We start from the raw sequence: 19,047 nt of genomic DNA, 5'->3' as shown, positions 1-19,047 counted from the left end.
CGAGATATCACTATTGTCATATTATATCATGATTGTTTTGACAAAGTGTTGGCATTTGAAATATTTTATTATTACTCACTAGTTGATTTTGCCATTGATATGCGTAAATATAATTTCTAAGAGTTATCATCTACATGGTTAGTTATAATCTTTGCTGAAAACCTGGGTATTATTTAAGCATATGTATAAACACAAGAACAAAAGAGTTCATAAAAGTTTTTCTTTGTCACTTTCAGTTTGTCAACTGAATTGCTTGAGGACAAGCAATGTGTTAAGCTTGGGGGAGTTGATACATCTCCATCGTATCAACTTTTCCTAATGCTTTTGCTCTTGTTTTGGACTCTAATTTGCATGATTTGAATGAAACCACCCCGGACTGATGCTGTTTTCGGCAGAACTATCATGGTGTTGTTTTTGTGCATAAATAAAAGTTCTCGGAATTGAACGAAACTTTTTGGAGAATTATTTTGGAATAAATAAAAAATATTGGAACCAAGACCCACTAGAGGGGGCCCCCGGCTGCCCACTAGGCACCATGGCGCGCCACCCCCTCTGGTGTGCCCTGATCATTAGTGGGGCCCACGAGGCTCCTCCAACCCTATTCTGGATACTAAAAATTCACATTTCGGAGAAAAAATAGGGGAGGAAGTTTCACCGTGTTTCATGATACGGAGCCGCTGCCGCCTCCTATTCTTCATCAGGAGGGCAGATCTGGAGTCCGTTCTGGCTCCGGAGAGGGGGATTTGCCGCCATCATCATCACCAACCCTCCTTCATCACCAATTCCATGATGCTCCCCATCTGGAGTGAGTAATTCCTTCATAGGCTTGCTGGATGGTGAGGGGATGGATGGGATTCATAATGTAATCGAGTTAGTTTTGTTAGGGCTTGATCCCTAGTATCCACTATGTTCTGAGATTGATGTTGCTATGACTTTGCTATGCTTAATGCTTGTCACTAGGGACCGAGTGCCATGATTTCAGATCTGAACCGTTTATGTTTTCACCATTATATCTATGTTCTTGATCGGATCTTGCAAGTCATATGCACTTGTTACGTGTTATGATTCGTAAACCCCAAGGTGACAGTAATTGGGATACTTTCTAGTGATGACTGTAGTTTGAGGAGTTCATGTATTCACTATGTGTTAATGCTTTGTTTCGGTTCTCTATTAAAAGGAGGCCTTAATATCCCTTAGTTTCCTTATGGACCCCACTGCCACGGGAGGGTAGGACAAAAGATGGCATGTAAGTTCTTTTCCATAAGCACGTATGACTATTTACGAAATACATGCCTGAAGGAAATATGCCCTAGAGGCAATAATAAAGTTATTATTTATTTCCTTATAATCATGATAAATGTTTATTATTCATGCTAGAATTGTATTAACTGGAAACATAATACATGTGTGAATACATAGACAAACAAAGTGTCACTAGTATGCCTCTACTTGACTAGCTCGTTAATCAAAGATGGTTATGTTTCCTAACCATGAACAATGAGTTGTTATTTGATTAACGAGGTCACATCATTAGTTGAATGATCTGATTGACATGACCCATTCCATTAGCTTAGCACCCGATCATTTAGTATGTTGCTATTGCTTTCTTCATGACTTATACATGTTCCTATGACTATGAGATTATGCAACTCTCGTTTACCGGAGGAACACTTTGGGTGCTACCAAACGTCACAACGTAACTGGGTGATTATAAAGGAGCATTACAGGTGTCTCCAAAGGTAGATGTTGGGTTGGCGTATTTCGAGATTAGGATTTGTCACTCCGATTGTCGGAGAGGTATCTCTGGGCCCTCTCGGTAATACACATCACATAAGCCTTGCAAGCATTACAACTAATATGTTAGTTGTGAGATGATGTATTACGGAACGAGTAAAGAGACTTGCCGGTAACGAGATTGAACTAGGTATTGGATACCGACGATCGAATCTCGGGCGAGTAACATACCGATGACAAAGGGAACAACGTATGTTGTTATGCGGTCTGACCGATAAAGATCTTCGTAGAATATGTAGGAGCCAATATGGGCATCCAGGTCCCGCTATTGGTTATTGACCGGAGACATGTCTCGGTCATGTCTACATTGTTCTCGAACCCGTAGGGTCCGCACGCTTAAGGTTACGATGACAGTTTCATTATGAGTTTATGCATTTTGATGTACCGAAGGTTGTTCGGAGTCCCGGATGTGATCACGGACATGACGAGGAGTCTCGAAATGGTCGAGACGTAAAGATTGATATATTGGAAGCCTATGTTTGGACATCGGAAGTGTTCCGGGTGAAATCGGGATTTTACCAGAATACCGGGAGGGTTACCGGAACCCCCTGGGAGCTATATGGGCCATAGTGGGCCTTAGTGGAAAAGAGAAGGGGCTGCCCTAGATGGGCTGCACGCCCCCCTTCCCCTAGTCCTATTAGGACTAGGAGAGGTGGCCGGCCCCCTCCTCCTCTTTTCCCCTCCAAGGAATCCTAGTTGGACTAGGATTGGAGGGGGAATCCTACTCCCAGAGGGAGTAGGACTCTCCTGCGCCTCCCTCCTTGGCCGGCCAGCCTCCCCCCTCTACTCCTTTATATACGGAGGCAGGGGACACCTCTAGACACACAAGTTGATCCTTGAGATCTATTCCTTAGCCGTGTGCGGTGCCCCTGCCACCATATACCTCGATAATACTGTAGCGGAGTTTAGGCGAAGCCCTGCTGCTGTAGTACATCAAGATCGTCACCACGCTGTCGTGCTGACGGAACTCTTCCCCGGCGCTTTGCTGGATCGGAGTCCGGGGATCGTCATCGAGCTGTACGTGTGCTCGAACTCGGAGGTGCCGTAGTTTCGGTACTTGATCGGTTGGATCGTGAAGACGTACGACTACTTCCTCTACGTCGTGTCATCGCTTCCGCAGTCGGTCTGCGTTGGGTACGTAGACAACACTCTCCCCCCCGTTGCTATGCATCACATGATCTTGCATGTGCGTAGGAAATTTTTTGAAATTACTACGAAACCCTTCAATGCCTACATTACATTGATGAACTGGAGCTAGTTCTGTGTCGCCCTAGGTTATTACTGTTATATGATGAATATCATCCAACGAAATCACCGATCCAATGCCTACAAGCTTTTCACATATTGATCTTTGCTAAGTTACTACTGCTGTTGCTACTATTACACTTGCTACAAAACTACTGGTGCTACTGTTACTGTTACCACTACTATTGCTATCACTATCAAACTATCATATTACTGTGCTACTGATCACTTTGTTGTAGATATTTAATCTCCAGGTGTGGTTGACAACTTACTAACACTTACAAATATTCTTTGGCTCCCGTTGTGTCGAATCAATAAATTTGGATTGAATACTCTACCCTCAAAATTTGTTGCGATCCCCTATACTTGTGGGTTATCACCGAGGCCACGTTTGACCACTTCACGACAATCCTTGGCACCGACGCTGAGCGTACATCCTCCATCGACCTTGATGCCCTCGCCCCACACTCGTTTGAGCCGCATGATCTTTAGCTCCCATTTTATGAGAGCGAGATCTGGGAGGCCATCCCGCAACCGCCGAAGGGGCGGGCACCCAGGCCTGATGGGTTCACCTCTGAAGTCCTCTGCGCTTCTTGGCCTGTTATCAAATATGACTTTGTCACTGTGTTCGACAAGCTATATACCCTCAATAGCCGCGGGTTCCAACGGCTCAATGAGGCACTCCTCCTCCTGTTACCCAAGAAGCAACATGCCGGCATGCTCTTGGACTACCGGCCGATCAGCCTGATCCATCTCTTTGCCAAGCTCTTTTCCAAGGTGCTCTCACTCCGCCTCGTGCCACGCCTCGGTGCTATGATTTCCGCCAACCAAAGTGCATTCATTGTCGGCCGGTGCATACACGACAACTTCTTGCTAGTTCAGCAAACCGCGCGATAGCTCCACAACCTCAAGAACCCCCGTGTCATGCTCAAGCTGGATATTGCACGCGTGTTCGACTTCGTTTCCTAGGCATTCCTGCTGGAGACTCCGTGTCATATTGGGTCCGGCCACCGGTGGCGCGAGTGGATATGCATCCTCCTTGGTATGGCCAGCACACACACACATCCTCACCAACGGCATCCCCGGACCACCAATCCACCACCGATGCGGGCTACGGCAGGGGAATCCCATATCCCCTATGATCTTTGTCATGGTAATCGATACCCTCAACAACCTCATCTGTTGCGCGACCCACGAGGGGGTGCTGCAACGCCTCACTGCACGTCACATGCCATCGAGTGTCTCCATCTACACCGACGACGTCGTCGTCTTTTGCCGACCAAATAGGCAAGACCCGACTGTCGTTCGCGAGCTGCTACGGGTCTTCGGGGCCGCCTTGGGGCTGCACACCAATTTCGCCAAGTGCGCGACATCCCCCATCTAGTGCGCAGCCATGGACCGGTCCATGATCACCGCGAACTTCGCCTGCCCGCCGCAAGACTTCCCCACCACCTACCTCGGCCTACCACTGTCCATCCGCTAAGCCAGTGCTAACGCTCTACAACCTATCATCGACAAGCTGGAGCGTAGGCTATCGCCGTGGTGGGCATCCATGATGTCGCGGGGCGATCGACTAGCCCTGTGTCGCCATGTGCTTTTGGCCATGCCCGTACACATCATGTTTGCGATGGCCATCAATCCGCCGACCCTCAAGCGAATCAACCACCTGATCCGTAGCTTCATGTGGTATGGTCGCAAAGATGCGAGCAACGGACACTACATGGTCAATTGGCGTCGGGTATGTTGGCCTGTCTCCCTCGGCGGCCTCGGTATCCCGGACCTCCTGCGTGCCGGCATCTCGCCGCGCGCCCGGTGGTTGTGGCTGCAGAGAACGGATGCCTCGCGCCTATGGCAACACCTTCACATCCCGCGCTGCCCGGAGGTTCAGGCCATCTTCAGAGCCTCGACCACTTGGACCATCGGCAATGGTGAGTCATGCAGATTCTGGGAGGACCACTAGTTGGACGGGCAAAGCATGTCCAAGATCGCGCCCCTAGTCTACTGCAAGGTGCTAACGCCGGCGCAAGACGCGCTCGGTGCGCGATGGGTTGCTCAACTGGGCGTGGACCACCGACATCCAAGGCGCCATGGTTGCGGCCATGACCGTGCAGTACGTCTCGCTTTGGGCGACGCCTATGGCACCTGACTCTGATCGACGAGCCGTTCGGTTGTCCTGGTGTTGGACTAGCATGGGGATCTACTCCGCTCGTTCCTGCTATCAAGCCCTATTCACTGGCTCCACCCCGACCCGCATTAGCGAATCACTTGGAGATCCTGGGCGCCGCTTCGCATCAAGTTTTTTCATCTGGCTCGCTCTGCTCAGCAGGTGCTGGACTGCCGACCGCCTTGCGCGTCACGGTCTTCCCCACGAGCCACATTGCCTTCTATGTGACCAAGAGCCCGAGACTATGCAACACCTCCTCACGGACTGCTCCTTCTCCGACCAAGTTTGGCATGAGGTGCTTTCTTGGTGTCGATGCACTGCCACGATCCCCGCCTAAGACGAGGAGTTCATCGCCTGGCTCTCCTCGGCCATCTCCAGCACCATGACCTATCTCCGCTGCGGCCTCGCCTCCATCGCCATACTCACTGCCCGACATTTATGGAAACATCACAATGGCTGTCTCTTTGATGGCGACCAACCCGCTGTGGGCCGCGCGGTGCACATGATCCAAGAGGAGGCGTGACTTTGGGCACGCGCCGGCGCTAAGGGCCTAGCCCTAATCATACCCAAGACGTAGGCACAGGTCTCTCCGGGCGGCACACCCGGTTGTCCTGTGTCCGCCTCTATATCTGACTTGTAAACTCTATTATACTGTCACCCTATCTATCAATGCAAAGATACGCAAAGCTTTTGCATATTCGTGGTAAAAAACATGCTTTCTTTTAACCCAATACAATCACTGATACTAACTCGCCCCCTATTTGCAAACGTCAGGCAAAGCACCGGCAAGCGAACGTAAGCAACAGTGTTCGGTGGAGTTGACTCTGGCTCACAAAGGGAGACGCCGCGGCGGAAGGGCGTAAATATATGACGACCGGCGGCGTCCTCGCATTGCCAAATTTGCCCTATGCGCCCATTACATCCGCCGGATTCCTGATAAAAGATTTCCCCTAAAACCCTCGCCGTCACTCCCAACTTCCCAACCCTCCTGACGTTCCCCTTCGTGCGGCCATGGTGGGCTCGGATCCGGAGCCTGACATCGCCGAGCTCTTCTGCCACTACAACGCCCTCTACTTCCAGGACTCCCTCGGCGCGTGCGCCGTCTCCTGGGCGGAGGAGCCACTCCCCTACGGGTAACCGCCCCTCCCAATCCTCGAGTTCTCTATCTTCTCGGGTGCCATCTAGGTTCGCTTCCTGGCCGGGCTTATGCAGATCGAGGCTTCAGATGTGGATTGTTTCCCGGATTGCAAGATATATGTTGCATTTCTTTGTTCCCCTTCGAAAATCACTGCGCATACGCGGGCTGTCTAGATTTGATGCATTTTGATAATTTTCGAGGGGAAATTGCAGGGAGAAGAACCCTATTGTGCAGGAGCTGTGATTCGGTCCTTCCGGAGGTGCTAGAGGTTTAGCAGCCTTGTCGAGTCTAGACGGCCGTTCATCTATCAGGGGAAACTTTCACAATTACTTTTGGAGGGGAAGAGTCCAGTCGCTTTCTTGTGTTCACAAGAATTACCAATCCCTAAAAAAGAATTAGGGCACCAGAGGCAACACTAATGCTATCCGTTGTTCAGTATTCCAGTCAAAAGTTCCAGCCAGAACATATGTGGCTCAGATAACCCTATAAACTGCTGCGTGCGCATCGATGTTGGCTGAAGTTTCAGTGCTAACCTCTGAATGCTTGCATTGTTATATTGTGCATTGAGTTGAAGATATGTTTGGAGCGGCTGTGATTTCGGTAGTAAGTGTTGGGTGTATGGGAAGAACAAAGCAGGATGAAACAGTATGTATCTTCCACATCCTTTCTGGGAAGGAAATAGGAAAATAGTGTAGAGATGATAATTTTTATGCACTTGCCATCTCGATTAACGCCACACTCAGTTAAGTAGCTAGTGCTGGATGGCTCCACTAGATGTGAAGTTGTGAACCATTGGATGCCATTGTTTGGGTGGCTGAAAAGGTTTAGGGCCTGTTTGGACACAGCCCTGGCGCGCCCGACCAAATATTTGCTCGATGACCAGAGCGATGGTGTGCGTTTGGTTGAGATCCTATTATTTGGCTTGCACCAGCCCTGTCCGCCCTTCCCTTTCATTATGCAGCCAATTATTTGGCAAGTGGCCGGCGGCCGTTTCCTCCGCCAAAATTTTGGCATGCCATTATTGGCAGGGCGACCGCAGGCACAATACAAATGGCCCCTTAGGGCCGAAAACCTTCCTATTGTACATATATTATACATTATAATATGCTTGGGATATTACTGAAAAATAATGCTAATCTCTTAAGACATGGTGCGATAGCTCTGAGCTCCAACACAAGGATCTATTATGATTTTCTTACTTGTAGATTTGATGAAAGCAAAACTTTTGGTGGGATGATTTCGTTGTGTGATTGGGTACAGTGGCAATTTTGCACTCAAGGAATAACCCCTGTACCACCAATCAACAAATACGTTTGTTTCAAATCCATAAATCTAAAAGGCTACCAGTCTACCACGAAAGAAGCCTCAACCCTCAAGAGAGTGCCCAGTCGTCTCATTTCTCCATACTGATCATGCAATTTACAGAATAGATATGTCTACCTCTCCTAAGTATTCATTACATCATATAACCTTACCACATAAGGTCTAGAATATTTATGTGATATGGGCATTTTTTGGGTAAAAACAAGTCAATAATACCAAGGCTTCAGTATGCGTGAGACTTAACATTAATTAAAAATACGAGTGAAGTGTATAATGCATCCATTTTAATCAGTCGTGAAAAGCGATGAGAAATTGTGGAACCAAAGCGTGCTGACATTAGTACGTTGCAAAGATGAATTGTATACCGTGTGGTTGGAACACGGTGGTGTATCCCGGCCGACGCAGGTTCGAACCCTGTGGACACGATTAATTTCGTGGGTTCAGGTGTTGCGCCCCACACCTCCTTAATTAAAAAGCCGCAGGGGCTCCTCCTCCTTCTGTCTAGAGTTTTTTATACCATGTGATGCATCAATCATAGTGGTGGACTTCCAGTTAGGAAATAGTTCACCATTATACTAATAGTTTGATTCATTTGAGTGAAAAAACTGAATGGATTTATACCAGAAATAGCTTTCTGAAGTCCAACCAATGCTAAAGCCAGACTTAATCATGTGTGGTTTATCATCCACATTAGTATGTATCAAAGTACTTGTTGGTTCACATTACCGTATCACCAGAATAACCGTCTTGAAACTTCTCATGTTTAATCTTTTTTTTGCAGTGATACAAGTGGCTGTGAGTATTATCCTGGCGGTGGTGGCTGTATTGTACTTCTTTCGAAGTCATTGTATGAACATCACACATACTCCGATCTGAAGAATGTTTTGCTCCATGAGATGATTCATGCCTATGTGTGCATCAAAGATAATAACACTAACCATAGGTACTTGTTCAATAAGACAAAGACTGGAATTTTCTAATATGCCTTAAAATTTCTAATTTTCTTCTCGTTAATTTCAAACCGTGATTGCAGTAACCATGGTGCAAACTTTCAGAAGTTAATGAATACAATCAATTCCAGCTCTTTACCAGATCATCATGTAAGTTGAATTCAAGTATTGACTGTCAGTCGATCTGTACTTAAGAGATTCCTTATTAACATTGTCAATTATATTCAGCGTCCTGTTGGTGGCTACAACATAATTATACTCCATGATATCAGAAAGAAATGTTATCAATACGAAGTAAGTATCTGGACTGTAAGTAAATTTAAAGTTAAATTTTGAGATTGACAGCTAACCTCTTTTGCAGTGTGATGGCTGTGGAGATTTTGTTAGATCAACCAAGATCAGAGGACCTTCACATGATGACTGCATTGAGAGAATGGGTGCTAATTCCTCATGCCCGAATTTAGCTTGTCGGTGGCATAGGTATTAGCTCTATGCTTCACTGCATTTTCTGATTTGGTATTTGCCTTTTTGGTATATCTGCTGTTTTATTCCTGCCACCGATTTCACTGACGATGATATTCCTTACTTGTTCTAGCTATACCACTCGGCTTCTCAATAACTGTCACATAAAGAAGGGGGAGTTGCCATTATGTATTTAGAAAGAACAAGAAATATATCTGCACTATAAAAAGCACTATGCATATATGTTAATATGTGCACATTGCCACAACAACAAATATATTGGTATGAAAAATAGCGACGAAATGTGTCTTAAAGAAGACTTAATTTACATTTCAGATCCAGTTGTGTCCATCTATATCTTCCTGTTTATGTGATGGAGGAGTCACATCATCAATCTTATGATTACGTAATTGCCATAATCCATGTTTTCATGGTATTACATATGAAATAGCAATCCAAAAGGTCACATGCAAGTAATTCAAGTAATTAAGCTACCGTTGAATCATTCAATATTGCTCTCACGATCACTATCATGATATTTCCCATCCTGGTTGTTGTTGTGCACATCTATGACATCACAACTCATTGATTCCTGCAGTCCCTACTTTTACATATACAGACAAAAATAAGATTGTTCCAATGCACATAAAAAATAATAAGCTGAAAGGTAGATAGGACTAAAAAATAATATATATGTATATATGCTTAATTGTCTGAAATCTTTCGAAGTATTTTTTCTTCAGGGTTGTAGGTTTTGCAACAGCAGTACCAACCTCTCCTGATAGGTGTAGGCGGACAGAGAAGACAAGGCTTCCATCTCCAGCTCGAGATCTAGAAGGCACATAGGACTGCACGTAGAATGCAACACACAGAGCCTCTTTGACATCTCTTGGCAAGCCAACTATATCATCCATCTTTTTGGACCTAAATAATTGTCATTACCTAGTGTAGCATGAAAGAATTAAACCATAAAAGAATACCCATGTTTCGAAATAATCTATATCTATATCTATACCAATATAAAAAGACCCAAAGGGGGCAGATCCAATTAATCTCGGCCATCAAAACATGTCAATCCGACGACCTAGATTGCTTCTGGTGAGCGCTGAACATGTTTAGCGTGCAATTAATATCATACAAATTATCAACATATGAGCAGATCACATAATTAACACGTAATTGATTTCCTACCTAATATAAACATGCAATTGACGCATAATTGATATCCTACCAAATATAAACATGCAATTAATTTCCTCTCTAATGTTAACGTGCATTGCACGTACGAGTTTCCTAGTTGTAGCTAAGGATTAATTTTCTGGACTGTCAAAAAATAGATTGATTTTTTATAGCTTCGAAATAAATCATCAACAATTGGTTGGACGATGTGCTTCATTACTCCTAATTAAACAATGTGGGCTCATATTTTGTATAGTCTGAGCTCACATTGCTTAATTAGGTTTATTGGAGCACATTAATCGGTTGATTGCTTGATAAATTATCATGAAACTCTACAATACGAAGAGTTAGCTAAACATGGGTTATGTTTAATGGTTTAATTCTTTATTGAGGCTACATGTGGCAATTATGATTATATTGGGTTGGAGCATGCTGGATACCAGAGCTTGCTAAGAAATGCTGGTAAGGCGTTATGGGCGTTGCCTCCTGTGTGTAATCACATGTCCAGCCTAGATCTTAAGCTGGAGGAAAATGGAGCGTTATATTCCTGATCCGTGCTACAACTTCATATACCTACCTTTCAGGATACATCTTTTCAAGTGCCACACTTATACGGCTTCTGCAAGACCCGCATCTCGAAGAAAATCATCAAAAGATTACTGACAAGCGTGCATACATACATATGCATTTTTAATCTGATCTACCTTTAGATTATTATTTCTATGTGCATGGAAAAATTGTTACTTTTCGTCTCTAAATAGAGTGGAACCACAAGAAACCAACGAGAGAAAATGCGCCATTGATGAGGGATTAAATTGTGTAGCAAGATGTGCACACCAACAACCAAGATGAGTAAAACATGTCATACAGTGATCTCTCAAGCAATAATGTCATACAGCGTTCTAGACAAAAAAAACATGCCATATGGCAACTTCCCCTTCTTTGTGTGACTGTTATTGAGCCAAGGAATGTTATGAAGTCAGTTACACCGATGGTGGGAAATGAAACATTTTTTAACCCTAAAGCTGATTTGCAAAAATCTGATTGAGTGGGTCACTAATGTCAAAATGTTATGTAATGGCACCGAGGCTAAAATATTAACTTTGTTAGTTACATGTCACTGTCTGCTAATTATGCAGGTATCCGAGTTTGGTTATGTATCTGACACGGCATCTAAATTTAAGCCTGACAAAAGAAGGATAGTCTCCGACTGCAAATTAGATTATTATTATGATGCAAAATCTTACCCAAATATGCCTTTCTAATTTTTTTTGGATTTTTTCGTATTAATCTATTGCCAACTTGCACCCTATTTTTGTACCTCCTTTCCACCATATACTCTTAGATGTTTACCTTTTAATGTTGGTCTTGATATGCAGGCACAAGAAGCGATGCTCTGGTAGCTATTATAGAGTTGGAAAATCACCACCAGGCTGTGTAGAACTAGGGGGTTCTATAGGTAGCTTTTGCCACAAGACCTAGTAGTTCATCTAGAAATGTCCGGACCACTTTTCATTTTGTTTCATTACTAGTATAAGTTGCATAGAGTAATAGTGTTACTTATTGTTTTTGACAGCTTCAGGTGAAGAAACACTTGATGAACGCAAGGCTGCCAGATCAGCCAGTGGGAGTTGGCATGCCAAACATACATCAAATAAGTCGGGGACAAGCAATAAACATGAGCTGGAAGATGCATCAGCTGAGTTCCTTCATCCTACTGATGACGCAATTAACAAATCAGGTCTGGGCTCCTCTTCGGGGGACAGGTGTAATAAGAAAATCAAATTATCCAAGGACGTTCGCTTTGGCAACCTGACAAGCAAAACTGTTCAGCAAGCACCAAAGCGACCAAGAACAGATACAGCAAAAAGGAACCAAGAGTGCAGCAGACAAAAGAAAAGGAAAACTAGCAAGTGGGATAGATCCTATTCGATAATAGTTGATCGGTTGAATTATTACTGTGTTGATGATTCGGATGAAGATGAGGTACCTTTGATCAATAAAAGAACCGAAATGAGAAAACGACAAAGGTTACTGAAAAATTCTCAGGCAACAGAATCAAACGATTGTAGAAAGGATGTGTGTTTTGGTTCTTGTTCTCAAGGCTCAGGGGACAAGAACATATCTGAAAGTGCGCCTGCTTTTCAAGTTGAAGAACAGTCGTTACCAGATCATCTTGTGCGTAATCGTGTAGCTGCTCCAGGTCAAATAGAACATGAAACTGTGGACTCCGCAATTGGTGAAATTGTGGACATTTCAGATGGGTGACGATCACAGTTTAATTAGCTCCTCTTATCAACCCAAGCTTTCCGTTGTGCGTCTTGCTACTGCTAGACATCTCGCTACACTGCAAAAGTGCAAAGGTTGTAAACTTGGAACCCGGTTTGGTTTGCGCATATCGCCGCTATGGCAAGGATGCTGCGTCGTCCTGTGAAATATGTGTCCTTGGCTGCTGTACATAGTCTTGTTTATTTCTGTTGCAGTTTACTTCATTTTTTTACTAGCATAGAGGGGGTTGCAATGTTAGGTCTGTATGCTGTAGCTCACTTTGGGCTACCGTATTTCACTTTTCTATTTCTGTACTGACGACAGCGGCAAGTCATCTAATTGTGGGCGTATGGTTTCCCCCTCTTTGTGTATTTTTACTGTAGATGTGAGAAAAGTTTTTTTTTTTGGCGGGAGGCGAGAAAAGTTTCCACACTTTGATGCAAGGCCACTTTGTAATTTGGTTCCGACTTTGACCACTGATTTGACCAACAAGAATGTTACATGTCACAAAAGGTATTATATCACATGATCTGTATGCGGAATAAGTTTCCAATGTTAGATTTGTTATGGCATGTAACATATACTTTGTTGGTCAAATCAGTTGTCAAAGTTACATCCAAATTAGGAAGTGACCTTGCATAAAGTTTGATCTATACATTTCGTGAATAGATTTATTATTGCCTAGAAAGTTGTTCTTTAATAGACTTTTGGTAATCTATACGTCACTCTGCTATTTTTTTATAAGCCTCACTGTGCTATATGCTTCTATTGCATTTGCTTGCATCTTTAGTTTCTTTTCCGTAGTATACTGATATTGAAACCACATCAAAGAATGTTAGATTATATTGAAATGTAGTTTCCCTAGATTATACTCCCTCCGTCCCATAATATAAGAGCGTTTTTACACTAGTATAGTGTCGAAAGCGCTCTTATATTATGGGACAGAGGGAGTACAATATATGTTTTGATAAAAACAAGTCTGTTGATATATATCCTTGACAATGGAGTAGATAATGTGAGATTCAGGAGAACTCTGATGGGGGATTCTCTTGAATTATGGGACCAGATCAAAGAAGCTTGTGCCTCTCTTGTTCTGAATAACAGGAAAGACGAGGCTGTATGGACTCTAACAAAGAAGAGGTAAATACACCGCAAGTCATAGAACTTGCACACGACGGTCAGTTTGATGCATAAACTTGTAAAATCCGTGTTTTTAGTCATCTAACTTGTCTTTCCATTCATATACGGTGCTTTCTACCGTATCATGTGCACGCAAAAAAAAACATGGCAGGGGCCCACTATCAGGGGATGAGGCAGTGGGTAATTTGCGTGCAACTGTTATTTTTCTAAAGCACCCTTGCATTTTATTTATTTATGCACAAAATCCTCAAATAAAATGAAAAGTGCTAGAGCAGCAGCAGGATTCAAACACACGCCCCGCTAACTTAGATAGCCACTTGACCTCCTTACTATTGACGTTTATAGAGCACAATTAGCTTTATATAAGATAAACCGTACGAGTTAAAGTAGAAACCAAACGAGAAAAGGGCAAAGCACCGGTTCTAACCTATGACCACATAAGCTCGCCACGTGTGCGAGCGCCAACCATCTGGCCACATTGACATTTAAATAGATAAACACAATTTCTCTTATGTATTATTTCTTTCTATTTAAGAAAATTACTTATATTCTCGATAAACTTTTTGGACAAATCAACTAGATTTTGTTTGAATTCAAGTAATTTTAAATTTAAAAATCTAGATAGGAAATATAGTGCAGACTGAGTGTACATATTTTTTGGACAAACCAACAAACATTTTGTATGAATTCGAGTAATGTTAATTTAAAAATGTAGATAAAACAAAGTATAGTGCAGAATGAGTGTACGTATTTTTTGCACAAACCAACAAACATTTTGTATGAATTCGAGTAATTTTAAATTAAAAATGTAGATAAAACAAAATATAGTGCAGAATGAGTGTACATATTTTTTGCACAAACCAACAAACATTTTGTATGAATTCGAGTAATTTTAAATTAAAAATGTAGATAAAACAAAATATAGTGCAAAATGAATGTAATTTTTTAATTCAAATAATTTTAAATTTCAAAATCTATATTAAAGAAATCATAGGTGAAAATGAATGTATGTAAATTTTCGGACAAAACAACTAATTTTTTGATTGAATTTGAATAATCTAGATAAAATAAAATAAAGTTCATAATGAATATACGTAAATTTCTTTCATACAAATAAACGTAATTTATTATGAATTCAAAAATCTAGCTGAAAGAAATTATATGTGAAGAAGAATGTACATCTTTTTTTGGACAAATCATCTAATTTTTTGTTTGAATTCAAATAATTTAAAATTTGAAAATAAGATAAAAGTAAATCTAGTGCCCAATGAATGTACATATTTTTTGGGGCAAATCAGCAAAATTTTGTTTGAATTCAAATAATTTTAAATTTGAAAATCTAGATAAAAGAAAATATGGGTCAGAATGAATGTACATATTTTTTGGGGGACAAATCAACTAATTTTTATTTGAATTTGAATAATCTATATAAAAGAAATATAGTTAACAATGAATGTATGGAAATTTCTTTCAAAGAAATCAACGAAAAGAAATATAGCTAGACAAAAGAATATATAGTGCAGAATGAATGTACCTAATTATTTTTCAAACAAATTATCAGAAAAATTGTTTCAATCCGAATAATTTTAAATTTGAAAATCTAGAGAAATGAAAATATATTCAGAATGTGCACCTTTTATTTTAGAGGTGATATACCTTAGTAGTCCAAATGAAATACCAAGTACGATCAATTGCGGTGGATAGGTCGCTAGCTCCATTCCAATTGGTCCTTGATTAGAACTCGCTCGTCCCATTTTTTCCAGCCCAATATATTTACAACTTACATTGACCGTAGGACCCAGGCACCCAGCGGACAATTATTGTTGGAGTGCTTTTGCAAAAAGTAAAAAAGAACGAGTGTGTTTCCGAAAAAATCATCACGTGCACTAGCCACTGACAATGGGCCCAATATATTTACAACGTACACTGACGGTTGGACCCAGCGGGCAACTATTGTTGGATTGCTTTTATAAAAAGTAAAAAGAATGAGGGTGTTTATGAAAAAAAACGCCGGCCATTGGTGTGCCATGTAGGCAGCGAATACACCTGCGTACGGAAAATGTGACCGTATTTACACGCCCGCACAAGTTAGATGACCAGAAACATGTATTTTACAAGTTTATGCACCAAACTGACCGTCGCACCCAAGTTCTAAGACTTCTAGTGTATTTACCTCGACAAAGAATGTCATTTATTCTGTTAAGTCTTTCTATAGACATTTGATTGAAAATGGGGTTAAATATCCACATTTATTTATGTGGAAAGTTAAAATGCCACCTGGGGTGAAAGTTTTCATGTGGCTAACTCTCAGGAATAGTCTTCTTACTAAAGATAACTTGCTCCGCAGAGGTTGGAGAGGTGATAATAAGTGCCTCTTTTGTAGAAGGGACGAAACTATTAATCATCTTTTCTTTACCTGCTCGGTTGCGCGTTTATTCTGAAATGTACTAAAATGTGCTATCAACCTCACTGGTGTGCCTGATAACATAGACTCTCTGGTTGGGGATTGGGTGAGAAAATTTAATGAAGTAGAGAGAAATTTGATGATGGTAGGGATCTCTGCAATTTGCTGGACCCTATGAAAATTACGTAATGGTGTTATTTTCTGGTACTCCCTTCGTTTTAATTACGAAATTCTGGACGAGTATTTTAGAACGGAGAGTAATAGAAATCGAAGAGTAAGCTCTCTTTTATCAAAAATAAATAAATAAATACTGATATTGACGATGAACCCCTTCCAAAATATTTAAATAAGAAAAAGCGACTAAAACACACGGAACTGCCATATCCCCCGTCTTATCTCACTCCCAAACCCCCACTCATCTACACTTCTATCCACACCGTCGAGCTGCGCACGCGCGCGCCCTCCGCTCCACCGCCATGGCGTCCATCACCCTCCTCTCCCTCGCTCCAGCCGCGACCTTCCTCCACCTCCCGGCCTCCACCGCCTCCTCCTCCCCCCACTTCGCCGCCATTCCCCGCTCCCTCGCCGGCCGCCGGGCCCTCCTCCTCCGCGCGCGCGCGCCCCGCCGCGTCACCGTCGTCTGCAGCGCCGCGGCGGCGGCCGAGGCCTCGGAGGCGGAGCCCGTGGAGAAGTTCCGGCTCGACAACCTGAGCCCGCAGAAGGGGGCGCGGCGGAAGCCGAAGCGGAAGGGGCGCGGTATCTCCGCGGGGCAGGGCGCCAGCTGCGGGTTCGGTATGCGCGGGCAGAAGTCGCGCTCCGGGCCCGGCGTCCGCCGAGGGTTCGAGGGCGGGCAAATGCCGCTCTACCGCCGTCTTCCCAAGCTCCGCGGAATCGCCGGCGGTGGGTCACCTCGCCTCTACACTCTACATTGTTCATATATAGCCATAATGTGCCCAATTGGCTTGCAAAACGCACAAGTGACCGTGCTTGGGGAACGGGCGTGATTGCGCAGTAACCTGAGCTACTTCTGCCCTGCCTTTTTCAGGAATGCATATCGGGTTGCCAAAGTACGTGCCGTTCAATTTGAGGGACATAGTGCAGGGTGGGTTCAAGGATGGCGATGAGATTTCCTTGGAGTCCTTGAAATCGAGGGGCTTGATCAATCCATCCGGCAGGGAAAGAAAGCTTCCACTCAAGGTACAACCTATCATGATTTACATGGTTATCTCTACTGAAACCTAAGTGTCCTCTCATTTGAATGTTTAGTTTAGCTCAACTTCTCGCCCTGTGTAACTTGATTGATCTTTCTGTATCCTAGCTGTTGTTCCACAGCTAAGATAAGGTTTTGCGCACGAGGCTAAGGGGCATAACTTGGAGTTGTGGTTGCTCTAAGCAATATTTATTCCTATCTAGGTTGTAACAGTTAGTTGACATCATCTTTTCTTAAGATGTAATAAGAAATTCTTACTGGAATTAGTAGATATTCCCCTAACTAAGTAGGTTCCGTAACACAGCACAGCAATTGCAAACTAAACCTAGAACAGTTGTCAATACTAATTTTGTAATGTGGAGTGCTATTGGTTTTGTCCTTAGTTCCTTATGACATATCTTGTCCTGCTGGAGTGCTGGTAACAGTTGATGTTACTTCTTAACTTTGGTAGGGTTATGTTGCATTCAAGAGCTTTATTAGTATATCCTTGTTAGGGAAAAGAGAGATTGGTTAATCAATGACCAAATTTGTACAGTTATGCACACAAAACGAAGAGATACAAGCAGGAACTTGATTATCCCAAACACCACACCCCGCTTGTCGCAAGTTGCGTGAGCTCATGAGCGACCTTATTAGCATCTCTCGTAACCTTTGCACCTGGTTCCCAGGTAGAAGTTGCGTCATATTAGCATCGACGACAATGATCAGCATACTCCAACAGTCCAACTTGCCTTATCTGTAGTCCAGCTGATGTGGGTGTTAACTACCAACATAGAATCAGATTTGAGAATCCGGGTTTTGATTATCCAGAGAAAATCCTTCCATATATTTTACAATAAATTACGCTTACCAGCAGCCAAACGGCCACTCCCATCTTTCTTAGTTTCAGCAGATAGCGGTGAGCCAACTTATAAGCACTTGTGACTGGAAAAACACCCATTTTAATCGTAGAGCCAGGTAATTGAGTATTGTTTGAATATTTATCATTTACTGGTATCTGGATCTTTAAAATTTCCTGGGCATCATGAGGATAAAAGGTTTGTTGTCTCAGTTCAACATCCCAATAGCATGCTTGCAGAAAACAGTACTCCCTCCATCCCATAATGTAAGACATTTTTTTGACACTACACTAGTGTTAAAAAACGTCCTATATTACGGGACGGAGGGAGTAATTTTGAATAACAGCTTCATGTGAGCCTATTTATCTTTGTGTCAGGGCTCTCCTTACATTTGTCCTATAGACAAAACAGTTTCAGGAATAACTATACATTTGTGTCTCTGCACCAAAAAAATGGATTTCATCTGCTACTTGTGAGTGCCATTTTGTATGGTTTGTGTATGACTGTATGTTGATGTCCTGTTCGCCCAATATGTAGATTTTGGGAGATGGTGATCTATCAGTCAAGTTGAACATCAAGGCTGGGGCATTCTCCTCCGCGGCCAAGGAGAAACTTGAGGCAGCTGGCTGTACTTTAACAGTGTTGCCCAAGCGGAAGAAATGGCTACCAGCAGCTTATGTGAAGAACCAAGCTCGTGCTGAAGAGTACTTTAGCAAGAAAAAAGGCGGCGCTGTTGAATCTGATGAAGCCACCACATAGAGTTCATACACACTGTACTTCTCTACCCTTCTCTTTAGCATATGTTCATTGCACCCATCTCATTTCAGAATTACCATGTAAGATGGATTTTGTCTTTATGTGATAAGCAAGTATATTGTGCCCTTTTTTTTTAGTAAAATGTTACCATGCCACTTTTATGTGGTGTTTCTTA

The 19,047-nt window shown here is 42.9% G+C and overlaps 2 protein-coding genes across 2 annotated transcripts; both read left to right on the top strand.

Moving 5' to 3' along the window:
* Positions 1-6,014: 6,014 nt before the first annotated feature.
* Positions 6,015-12,899, top strand: LOC125552491 (DNA-dependent metalloprotease dvc-1-like). Its single transcript, XM_048716066.1, has 7 exons — positions 6,015-6,336; positions 8,446-8,607; positions 8,698-8,764; positions 8,843-8,908; positions 8,976-9,094; positions 11,635-11,714; positions 11,832-12,899. The coding sequence occupies exons 1-7, from the start codon at positions 6,215-6,217 to the stop codon at positions 12,521-12,523; spliced, it is 1,308 nt and encodes a 435-aa protein (XP_048572023.1). The 5' UTR covers positions 6,015-6,214; the 3' UTR covers positions 12,524-12,899.
* A 3,569-nt stretch (positions 12,900-16,468) lies between these two features.
* Positions 16,469-19,008, top strand: LOC125552490 (50S ribosomal protein L15, chloroplastic). The gene is made up of 3 exons (XM_048716065.1): positions 16,469-16,967; positions 17,113-17,264; positions 18,654-19,008. Exons 1-3 carry the CDS (start codon positions 16,544-16,546, stop codon positions 18,873-18,875), a joined length of 798 nt encoding a protein of 265 aa, XP_048572022.1. The 5' UTR covers positions 16,469-16,543; the 3' UTR covers positions 18,876-19,008.
* Positions 19,009-19,047: the final 39 nt, after the last annotated feature.

This window comes from Triticum urartu, chromosome 4 (genome assembly GCF_003073215.2).
Source record: "Triticum urartu cultivar G1812 chromosome 4, Tu2.1, whole genome shotgun sequence".
Taxonomy (NCBI): domain Eukaryota; kingdom Viridiplantae; phylum Streptophyta; class Magnoliopsida; order Poales; family Poaceae; genus Triticum; species Triticum urartu.
Note: the sequence above shows the minus strand (reverse complement) of the source record. Positions and strands in the feature narration are given on the sequence as shown.